This window comes from Wasmannia auropunctata, unplaced genomic scaffold, assembly GCF_000956235.1.
Source record: "Wasmannia auropunctata unplaced genomic scaffold, wasmannia.A_1.0 LD336050.1, whole genome shotgun sequence".
NCBI lineage: Eukaryota > Metazoa > Arthropoda > Insecta > Hymenoptera > Formicidae > Wasmannia > Wasmannia auropunctata.
Genome location: NW_012026840.1, coordinates 53422 through 65696, shown reverse-complemented (window position 1 = coordinate 65696; position 12275 = coordinate 53422). Strand labels below are relative to the sequence as shown.

The 12275-nt window shown below is 45.5% G+C and overlaps 1 protein-coding gene across 4 annotated transcripts in view; it reads left to right on the top strand.

Annotated features, from left to right (window-relative positions):
• Positions 1-11652: 11652 nt before the first annotated feature.
• The window catches only part of LOC105451503 (hemicentin-1-like), a 9058-nt gene continuing 8435 nt past the window's right edge, over positions 11653-12275 (top strand). For 3 of the 4 annotated variants that reach the window (XM_011691993.1, XM_011691991.1, XM_011691990.1), the window contains exon 1: positions 11653-11846. In XM_011691993.1, the coding sequence (XP_011690295.1) occupies positions 11807-11846 (40 nt within the window). In that variant the 5' untranslated portion in view covers positions 11653-11806. The remainder of the gene's footprint in view (positions 11847-12275) is intronic. The other variant, XM_011691992.1, reaches the window with a different exon arrangement.

Sequence of the window (12275 nt, the reverse complement as noted above, 5' to 3'; positions counted from 1 at the left end):
TCTTGCAAAAATTTAAATGCCAATCTCGGAACCGGGATCTCGGGTGCGCGGAGGCTGATCTCGCGGGACGAGTTTTCAGACACGTACAAACTGCAGTTCCGCGTTACCGTCACGTATCACTCGTCGTCGTTTGACGGAAACGTTCCGGGGGTGGAATTTGAGGGGTGCCTCGGGACGCGCGCGGGACGATCTTGGACGGAGATCCGATATCGAACGTCGCGCGCGGGCGGTCGGGCGGGAATTTCACGAGAGAGCGGAATTTGGGTTTACGCGCGAGGAGCGGCGATCCGCGACGAGCGGCGAGGTCGCACGGCGCTCCGTCGAGACGTCATCTCGCCCCCTCAGCGGGACGATATCGCGTGGGACTCGCGCACCACCACCACCGCCGCCCCGGGTCCTCCTCGGTCACGTATATGTACGCGTGACTCTCGCGTGCTCTTCCTTCCCTCACGGCGTCACGGGGGGCTGCTACCCTCCCCGCTCGAGAGATCCGCTGAGAGCATCGCGACGAGAGAGAGAGAAAGCACTGCGGCGCCGGAGAGCGGTGCACTATACGTGCCGTAGCAACACACGCGACGGACTGAAACGTGGGTTTCGCCCTCGAGCTCTTTCACTGCCGCGCGCCACCCTGCACCGTGCGCGCATGCCTGACTCGCGCCACGGTGCTCCACTGCGACCGTTTTCTGCCGGTTTCGCAACTCCTTATAAAAATAGGCAATTTGTCCCCCCCCCCCGCCCTTCCACTCTCTATATTTGATAATGTTGCTGCGAACGTGATTTTATTTGCACTCGTGTGGCCACATTGGTCGTCGCCGATCGTGTTCCAAGCGAAATCACTTGCCAAGCCGCACGCGGAGATAGTTACAGTGGCGGTATAGCGGCCGGGGTGATTCTAAAGCACAACAAAAAAAGTGGGGCGAAACTTTTTTAAACGAAGCTTTGTTTTCGAGAAAATTGGATTTGAAAATCAGAAAATTAGGAACGTCTGTTCTGTTTTGAACTAACGTAATTTTCAATGACGTTCCAGGTTGATGAATTTATTTTAACAATGACTCTCTCTCTCTTCCCTCCTACCCCTTTTTTGAAATACGAGGAAAATGTAATATTTTTATTATTTCTAATTAAAAAATTTTATTTTAAAAATTGATATTTTACAAATGTCACTCTCTATGGCAACATGAAATATTATTTACTATTTTTTTTTAATTATAGTACATTGAAATAATAATAAAAACTAAAAGTATATTGAATACTTTTATTCTTTAACGATTTATGTCAATGCAATGTATATGCATCCTTATATAATTACGAAAGATATTAATTATTTCGATTGACATAAAATCGATTTTCCCAAAAATAAAGTTTTATGGAAATTTTGTTCTACAGTGACTTTTTATTCTTTTTACGTAAAATCAATAACGAAACCTTGTTTCAATTTTGTTCTACTCACTTTTAATTTGTCTAGAAATAGAAATATATATATATATGTTCGATATATTCAATTATTTTACAAATTACGCGCAATCATAGCACGACGGGCAATTATTCTTCTTTTTTGTAATTTCGCCCCGACGATTTTCTCTATCTCCGCTAAGCGAAGACTTACTACAAAGAGATGCATCGTGGAAAAGATCTTCAAATAAATTATTCTGAACGTTGCCTCGCCGAGAAATAATTGCGTTAAAGTAATACAAAGTGGTATACATATATATATGTAGGGTTGCACACCCGAGGAAAGTTGCCTCGGTTTTAGCACACTCCATCGTATGCATTACGGCCGCAATGCACTTTTAACCGAGAAACATATACAATTCCGTTTCGCCGATGCGGGCCCGCGATGGTGCCGCGTTTCGCCGAGCCACCACTTTGCTCCGGAGACGTTCGGTTACCTTCGTACGCCGTAAAAGCTATACCGGTATAACGCAATTTCGATGCATTAATTGACGCCGTGGCATCCCAACGACGACGTTGAACGATGATACTTTCGCTATTCGTGTCGCACGTGCCGCCGTCAAGCGGCCTATGCTTTCGCCTCTCCCCCCCCTTCCCCCCCTCCCTCCCCGACCGATAAAACTTCCGACGCGACGTTATTACCCCTTTAAAGTTTCAGAACCTAAAAATTCCAAGGATTCGCATAATTTCTTCGTACAGCGCTCCGCGAACCATACCGACTTTTTCCCCGCGTATGAAGACTGTAAAGTCTTTGAAATTCGCCGGAAGACTCTCCGTCATCTCTTCCGGTTCGTGTGTGTTTGGCTTCTGTATGTTAAAAGGAAAATTCAATTTCGAGCGGAACTGTATTCGACAGATATATATATATAGTCGATGCACGGGAGTCGATAAAATCCGATTAGGAATGCGCAAATTGAGTGTCGCATTAATAATATCCTTATCGCCGTTATAAATTTATATGGATATTGCATAATAATATTGTCTTAAATTACACAATATTATGCGCGATGAATGGCCCCCTCCCTCCCGTATGCATAACGTTCACGCGGACAAATTTATACGTGTGACACACGCACACGCGGGGCCCCTCTGCAAAATGACAATCGAGTTTGCGACTCTATTAATGTCACGCATCAGCTTGCATCTATGCGCGCTGCATTCGACGACGTATACACGCGTTCTGTGAATTATGGCCGCGTGCACGCGACAGTGTAGCATCCATATTGTATAATTATACAAATTGACAACAATCAGGACGCAGTTATGCGGAGTCGCCGTCATCGTTCGCATATAAACGCGATACTGCCGGCTCTTTCCGCCGCCGTGCCATTCGATCGGTCTGAAATTGTTGGATCTCATTAATGTCGAATTAAAGCTCCTCGCTGCTGGCGCGAAATATTAAAAGTGTCTCGCGTGCGCCGCGTATCGCGAGATACCGCCGCGCTTTCCGCTTCTCTCGGTCTAGAAAAAAAGATGATCGCTCGCACGGAGTCGATGGAAAACTCACTCGCCGAGTCATTGTTAACCGATCCTGTTTGCTAAACCGCTTTTCCGCTTCTTTGTCCGCCATTCTTTTCTTTCATGCTACACTCTTTCTGTTTTCTCTTTTTTTCTTTCTTTCTTTCTTTCTTTCTCTTCCTCCCTTTCTTTCTGAGGGAATACCTTCCGAGAACACTTCCATTATCATTCAAAAGTTTGTAAGAACGTCATCGCTCATCGCTCAAACGACTTACGCATACCATTATATCGCGCCACATGTACCATAGATCATTTCTGCTATCGATAATTGAGACTTTAGTGCCGTCAAGATATAAATCTCATTCTCAAGTTTCGCTTTATCGAGTCGTTCAAATCTGAAACGTATCCAAACATTATCCTTCTTTCCAAACTAATTAATTATACAATACGTTTCTTTCCTCGTGCTGGCATTTAATGCTCAGGCTTATCTGCGCTCTCGTTCTCATTCTATTTTTATTCTTAATTACTCCTAAGCCGTACAATTACTTCATTGCAACTTTCTACGTTTTTATTTTGGTAGTCTGCGTGACTGCCCCGCTTGTACTTTCTGGTGTGTGTGTGTGTGTGTGTAGAATGTAATAGTTCTTCTAAAAGAATATGCTGTTCCAGAATACGTTTGATAAAACGTCTATTTCTCTATCTGTATATCGTCTGTCTTGTTTACGACACCGGCCATTCGACGCGACATCACTTATTTACTCCCCCGCCTTCTCGCGCCCTTTTTATTCTCCTTACGTCTCGCACTTCTTCGTTCGCCCTCGCCCGCGACGCTTCCGCACCTTCCACCCTCGTCGAATCCTGTCCCTTTTCTCTCGTTTCCTTCGTGTGACGGACCGCAGCTAGGGTGTGCCCGGTACCATCGATTACCTTAAGAAATTAAATTTAAGGCTTGGCCGTCGGGATATCCTGACGTTGAAAATGAAAAGCTTGCGAGACAGATCGGCGGCCGCCCTCGTAAATTTTCCGCTGAGACTCCACTCGCAGTTTCGAGAGGGCGAGTATAGAGTCCAGCTGTACACGGTATACACGGTGATCCGTGCACGGGTGATGTGCACGCATTCTCGCGGCCTCGCGCGCGAGAAAAGCGGATAAAGAGCGGATTTTGCCGGACTACGGTCGACACTGACGAGGGCAAATCCTCGGGGCAAAGAGCGGGCGGCTGCAAGTGCGGGAGTGCAACGGCACGATCGCGCCGAGGAGGGCACGACGGCTGACGGTAATGGTCGTAAAATAGTCGAGAACGACGGAAGCTATTTTCGAAGTTCGATCGAATCGAACTTCTCCCGGGCTCGAATTGCTGCGGCCGTATATAGGTACGCGCGAACGTGCCCCCGTGTAATCCTCCGCATGAAGTGCGCGATTTCGAAATTTCGTGAAAAATTTGAAACTTTCTCAGAAATCGCGACCGCTCGCGCGGTCGAGTTATTCCGCTCCGAATATTCCGGCGATGCGCGGTTCCCGGTACGATCGATAGTCGCCTTTCTCAAATTGCTTCCTGACAATGGCACCTTATACGTACGGTCGCCGCGGACGATTCAATTTGCTGAGGCCGTCCCATGAAAGAATCATCCGGGAGCGGTGTATATAAGAACAGGGACTCTCTCTCGAATGGCCGCGGATAATACCCCGGGGATAACCGGTGATTTCCCTCTGGAGATAGGATTAGTTATATATTAGTGCGACGGGGCCTGTTTATTTTCTGATACATATCTGACTTCTAAGCGGCTATACATGATAAGTGAGATTTTTCACGGGGCGTTTAATTTTGTATCGCGGCGCGATAATTGCACTTTTTCTTTGTTTCGTCCTTTCCCTCTCTGTTTCTCTTGGCGTGCACTATCTGGCCGCGGTGGAGACACGTTAGTCCACCTACCGCAACCAGCAATGTTCGTGACAACTTTTAACTGCCTTTTTAACAATCCCCGTCGTAGAGAAATCGTTAGTTTCTGGCGGCGAACGAGCCGGCAGGCATACCGCGACCGGCCAGCGGCAGCGTCGCGCGCGGGCCGACTTTAAACGGATTTACAAACGCGTCGCGCCCCTTCGGTCTCTCCCGCGGAGAATTATAGGCCCGTAAATTCCAGTTTTATGTTCGCTGGGTTTATCGCGGCGGCGTATAACATCGCGCAAAGAGCCCGGCTCTTTTTTTCCGCCGCGACGAGAAGGGTGAGGGGGAGGAGGGGTGCGACCCCTTTCGTAGGATATTATAGCGCGTTGCACTCTTTCCGCGCGTTTATATTCTGGTAGGCTTATTATACGCGCGCGGAGATTTGCATATGCACCGCACTCGCGACATGCGTGAAGGCGCGTAATAAGATCTTCGCGAGTGACCTATACGCCGAGATATCGACGTTGCGCGATACATAATTGCGACGGACCTATACGCCGCGGCGCGGAATAATATTGAAACGAGCTTAAACGGAGGGTTGGATTGCCAGTGACGCGCTCGGGTGTAATCGTTATTATTGCAGTTCCAAAGCCGCATGTAAGTATCGGTTTGCAGATTACGTACGTACATACATAGCCGGCGGCGGATTGCATTATGCTATTTCATTGCGATGACACCGCGCGGCGGTGGTATACCGTATAGTTTCAGGAAGTGTCATTAACAGCGCGGCGGATAAGCGACGTGGCGAAGATATTCGCTGACATATCTCACGGTTATCTTACTTCGCGCCCGGTATATACGATGTGTATATGTATAATTGTACATATATATATGTATATATATATATATATATATATATATATATATATATACGCGTATCCATCTCTGTGTATTGCGTCATTACCGTTCTATTTCCATTCCTCCGTTCTATTAATTAAAAACGAAGATCCCCTGATGTGCTGCAATAAATCTGCATAAATAAATGTTGACATTTTCGATTATTGAGAGAGAACGGGGATCTAATAATAATAATTTTACGAGAGTTATATGTACATCTGTGTCTCATGCATATATCCACTGCTATAATTTACTGAAAATTATTAAGTCCACGTGATAACTTTCATAATGCATTATATTCCCGCGTGCTATTTTTATATCGCTAATTTATTTATATCGCGCCTTCCGTGCACCTTTCGAAAACGGGCTTTCCGCCGGTTTCCAACCGGAGAGTCGACGCGATCGCGAAACGTGAAGAGTGCACGCGGACAGCAGTAGGAAACCGGCCTCAAAATAGGTATATTAAACGGTTATCCGGCATTAATTACCGAACGCGAACATTCGAATTGCGTCCAGGGGTGTGAGCATCATCGGGGCAAGGGGGACGGCAGGCAGGGGTGGTTATCGACCATTCCTGCTACATGCCACAAATTATCTCATTGGCCGTATATGGCCTTGGCCGCAGATTCTGCCCAGCGTTACTTTCGCACTCCGCAATCTGAACTCTGATGCTGAAACAATATTGATATTTGATACGCGCGAAACCGCAGGACAGAACGGACCGATCTCTTATTTGGATCCACCTCGGGCTATTTACATTTACCCGACGAAAATTGAGAAACAAGACGGTCACAGCCCTCGTGAGTTTGAATTTACTTTATTTGCGCATGAAATGGGTCGTTATCAAGCGGATGGAAAACATACGGCGCGCGAGAGGCGTGTATTTCCATGTGTGTATTTAATATGCATTAATAATAACGTATTTCTTCGTATATTAATTAGTAAAATGGTTTCCGATCGACAAGTTTTCGTTTGAAAATTACGAGCGTGTATTTCCAAGTTATCGCGTTCCATTTATTACGCAACCAAAATATCGCGGGAGCGGTTTCTCGCGGATTTATGCAATCGAGCGCACCTTATCATATTACTCTCCCCCGCATTCCGTGAGATTATTATCTCATATTTGATTTAATTCATTTTATTTAATTCATTCTCCGTCACTCTCAATGAATTTCAACACAATGTGCGGAAAACGCGGCAATTCCCCTCGTTTTTTTTTTCGCTTCGATTTATTTTCCTGATTTTTCGCTTTCGCAAAAATATGGCTCTCTCTCTAATTTTCATCGTGTAAACGCATCTCGAAAAATCCAACCGCAGGCCATCCATCCAATTTCGTTGATTCGCCGGTGTAGCGCGCGCATCTCCTTTACGAGAAAGTACCTACGATTACAGTCAACGAAATTCTTTTTCACATTCTTTTTGTTACTATTCAATACACAGAGTGCCGCGTTCGCGGAATACTTATAATGTATTTGGGTTTTAAATTTTGCAAGAACAAGTCATCGTTACCAATCAATCAAATTGACCTACTTTTTGCGAATGGAAGGAAAACCATGTATATCGCTTGTGGATAATGAGATTCTCCGTAATGAGAAAATAGAATCTCTGTTAAGGGAAAATCGTTCCCCCGAGGAGGGAATCGCCGCGAATGCCTATGAAGAATCGATGGTAAGCAACCGCCGGATTACGCTGAACGACCGCCGGAAATGAGGCAGAAGTTGTAGCGTGAATTTCGTGGATCTTCCGAAGCCAAAACTGTTTTCCACGTGTGCAATTGTTATGGCGCGCGGTAATTGGATTTCGCCACCAGGGCGATGTTATGCGGCCCGTCCGAATTCCATCTCGGAGGAAAATATGACTCTGAAAATAAAATCGGCCGGGGTCCGCGCAATAAAATACATCCCTACTGCAATTATCGACATCTTCAGCTGCTGCCTCTCGGAGACTCGAACAGAGTGGGAAATCAACCGTAAATCATTCGTGATTAATAAAGATGAAAAAAGTACTCTCGTCGAGCAAGCAAATAAGCGTGTAAAACAAACGGTGTAAAATAACACGGTTGAGAGAGACGCGTTTCGTAATTGTAGGCGTTGCTTTCATGCATTCCCTCGTAATAGTAGCTTCTTTTTATTTGCAAAGAGTAATTAAAAAAAAAACTATCGAAGCATACACGATTCGCTCGTGTGTGTGTGTATGTGTATGTGTGTGGTGTGCGCTGTTATCGACGTTGGCGGCAACAACGTTAGCGTGCTTTAATGAAACTAATGAAACGCAATCACTCTGTAACACTGATACAACGCCGAGTTGGGTCAGCATTTGGGGGCTATTTCGCGGGCCGTTTAATCAGTCCGCCGTGGTGTGTATAACGCAATTTACAATGCGGTGTTGTGCTGCTCCAATTATTCCGAATTGCCGGTGCGGCCTGAGACGACGCGCGATAAAATCGCATCGAAATGCGTCGAGGCGCGCATGCGAGCGTGAACAATTATAATCGCTTGGGCTCATTTTTTTTTTTCGTCACGATTTTCGCGACACGCAACGTATTATACGTGCGTCGTCGTCAAATCGAATTGAGTCGCGCGAACTTGAGAGGCGGCATTCGAGAAGGAATGCTCAGCGGCCGATGTCGAGCGAGGAAACGCTCGTTTCGAAGCGAGCGAGGCGCCTTAAGGCTGCTTTCGCGCAAACACAAAGGACCAACTTAATAATTTAAAGCATTATCCCGCGCTAAAGCCCCCTTTCCGTCCGTCTTTGAATCCGCCGTCCGTAGACAATCTCGGAGTGTCTGAGCGACTCCGAAACTGGGGTAAACTCACGGATAACCGTAGCCGTTGGTCGATACCCTTGCCCTTAATCTGCCCCAACGTTTCCCGGAAGACCCGCGCGCGCCAAACCCGCGCGCTCTCGCGACCGTAAATTATGTCCTAAACTAATCATCATTCTCTCGGTATATATATATATATATATATATACACACTCCGAATACCGACTCCGACATTAGATGTGTCTCGCATTTATGGCAGCGACGGATTTTTCCCCCATCTCGTTAAATAAGCCTCATCTTTCTCCCCTCGGGTTATATTCGAGGTCCGGGATTGCCTCGAATACCCCAGAAATGTCCCTCTCATAAAAATTCAACGATCCGTGTGGACGTGCCGTCAAATTGGAAAGTAATGCCTCTTTGAATATAACGCTGTTATAATGTAACATCCTTCTAATTGATAAGTGTATATGTGAATTAATTCTATTTCGCTTTACTTAAATTTCTATGTGGATTCATTTAATTTACAATATCTCCTTCTCGGGAAGAATGAAAAGAATGAAGTGCCCAACGGCGCGCAAAGACGGCCGACAATTAGCGGGAGAAATAAAATTTAGTTCTTCAAGAGAAGTATTAACCGCGATCTCTCACTTCCGCTCGGTGGACACCGCCTTATGAGATCACCGTAAACACAATTTAACCGGGGAGGAAGGCACGATCATCGGAACGGCGAGACCGGTGCTTCGGTGAATTAGCGCCAATTAAGCGACGAGCTTTTTTAGCCAGCACGGCGTGACTACGCGACTGTCACGTAATTTTCTTTGTTCGTGCTAGCAATCGCAAGAGAACATTCGCTTGTCGTTCCCCTTTAATCTCTCATTCCGTCATCTATCGAACTCGCTGTGTTCTAAAAAAGTGCACTCGAATATCTTTTCAAATTTGAGAGTGTCTCCCGCATACGTTGAATTAATAAATAATAAAATATTTTATTACGACGGATGAAATATAATAAATATATATATATATTTTATAATATAATAAATAAATATATTTTATTACACCGAGAGACACATGCGGATATATACTTGAGACAGACTCGGAGCGAATGATTTCTACATTAATTCATATACTTTTCTTTGCGAAGGATTCTCGCTCGAATATAAGTCACGAGAAATTCTTCGATGCGTTGCTCGAAGGTATCGCAGACTTACGAAAATACGGTTGCAAAGGCGAGTCAAGAGTCGGGGGGTGGGGGGGAGCTTCCGACGCGGCGGAGGCGAGCGAAAAGTATATATCGACGATCCATCGCGATTCAGAGCGAACGCCAAAAGCTCAGCCTGTCCTGGCGGATTCCTTCGAAAATCCATTTAAGAGGATCCTCGTCGGCGCTTTAATGGATGCATCAGATAATTGAGAACCGCTTTCGAGCACCTTCTTCTCGACTTGGATTAAGTATATTCACATAGATTCGCACGAACACAAGCGGGCTCGAGGAGGATTACTTTCCCTTCGAGCGTCGGCGCACCTTCGTGTATCGTATAGGACTTCGTCCTTCGTCCCTCTTCGCTGGTTAGAAGCGAATAGCCTGCATGGACGTTCACGAGGGCCGACGAGGATATACGGTACTTGGTGTTGTCTACACATTTTTTTCCAAGCACTTAATTACTCGCGCGAGACGAGAGGGCCGAAATGAGATTCCGCTTTGAAGAATGTGTCGAGCGAAACAAAATTGCAAATGTATCGTACAAAATATATTCATTTTTTTTTTCTTAGCGAATAAATCTAGCGACGGAGAATTTACCTGTGCGCGTTTGTTACTCGAAAAATTAATTGTGTAGATAACACAAGAGATTATATCAATCTTTAATCTGGCGATTTATTATTTGTCACGGATATATATGCGAGATTTATTATTTCTATTTACTTGTGTGCGATACGTAGACACGTATTACCGCGCAATTATTTATAGCGCATCCGGCGAGCCACCATTCAGCTCGTCTCTTTTCACTTCGCAAACGGAGGCGAGTCAAAGCTGATCGAGCGAATCTGGCGTGCAGACGCCCCGTGAAAAGATCGGCTCGCTCGCGCTTTATGCATAAAGGTTTTATAGCGCGGCATAAAGTATTCAGATTTTTGAATTGTAGATACCCGGAGCGACGGACGTCGGAGAAAAAAGAAGTTAAAAGCCGGCGATAAAGCGTTAACCGTTTATTGCTACTTCCGCCTCGGGGGCAAACGGTTCGTCCGGGAAATAATTCAGTAATAATGGATGAGAATGTGCACTTTTTCGCGACAGCGCGAAGATACATACATGGGGGAAATATAACGTCGGGTACGTGATTTAAAAATAAAATCGATTGTGACGGCAGAAATAATGGAAATGGCGAAAAAAAAGGAGAAACGTAAAAAGTGGATTACAGCGGCGTTATTTCAGACTGGCGATTACTTTTGTTTCTTCCTTGTTTTTTAATTTATAATAATAACGTATTTGTAAAAGAGGGTACGCGCACGGAGGAAGCACTGTCGCAATGATCTAAAGAGCGTTGAAGCGGCGAATCCCTTATTGGATTAACGGTCTAATGGATAACTCCGACGAATATGGGTCTATACACGGTGCGTGTTCGTGCGTAAATTGAACAAATTATAGAAGAATGCCTTTGGTGTTCGTGGGTGGACTCCTTGCACCCTTCAGTCTCCCCATAGCAGCGACAAAAGACGGTGGTTCTCAAATCTTGTACGCTCCCGCTCTCTCGGGGTGTGCGTCAGTTCGACGTAAAACCTGCCGTCCGACGCTCCGTAAAATCGTTCCGATCGTTAAGGACATTTCGACCGAACCGAGTTTAATTCAATTTGTATACGTGGCGCGTGAAATTAATTGTCATTGGCCGCGCGTTTTATACCTCCCGTAACGGACGGTAATCTCGCTATATTGATTGTTCCCTTTTTTTTACATCAATAACAATTAGCTGATTGTCAATTGCAACGCTCATTAATATTTTAACTGACATTCATGGGAACATAATTAATGAGAAACGTCGGCATCGACCGTGCACGCGCGCGGCAATGAGCACCTTCTGATTCGTGCGATGGACAAGTGGTCATAATTACGTGCGATGATATACATGGGCGTGTGCGTGTCGGTGCGCGCGCGCGTGTGTGCGTTTAAGATCGCGCGCGGGGCACGAATCGCATCTTAAAGCGGGATCAGTGCATCGTCGTGGACCGTGGAGATCACGTGCACGAGAAAGGAGAGCGTCTTCTTCTTTTCGGCGCGATATACATTTCCGTACGAATTTCCCGTGTGGATACAACATTCGTTGGTGTAACGCGCGTGTAATTGGCCTTGAGAGATGCTGCTCTTCGTTTGGATACTTTACCTTTGTACGATAGGTATATCGTATGAAATATGTTAGATATAGTGTTTATCGGGACCTTGTGACAGTGAAGGTAGAAAACGTCGCGGGACAGAAAATGTAGATAGTCGGGTAGTTTTAGAAACGGAGAATTGTCCGAAAATCAGAATCTTCGCCCGTATATAAGTTTTAGGAGAGTATAACTTGTAATCTTGTTATTCTTGCACGCGTTTTGCACCGAGTATCCGTGTTCGAAGAATTGAGATAGTCGGAAGGGTGATTAAAATAAAAGAACTAGAACGCGCGCGCGCGCCTCTCCGTTCCGGCTATCTTGCGCTCGGAGGAATATTTTCGCTGACGTATTCGAGCTGTTAAAAATACTCCTTTGGAGTTTCAGAATTTGCAAGTGGATTAAGAGGAAGGAAAAATGAATTGCGCGCATTTTATATATATATATATATATATA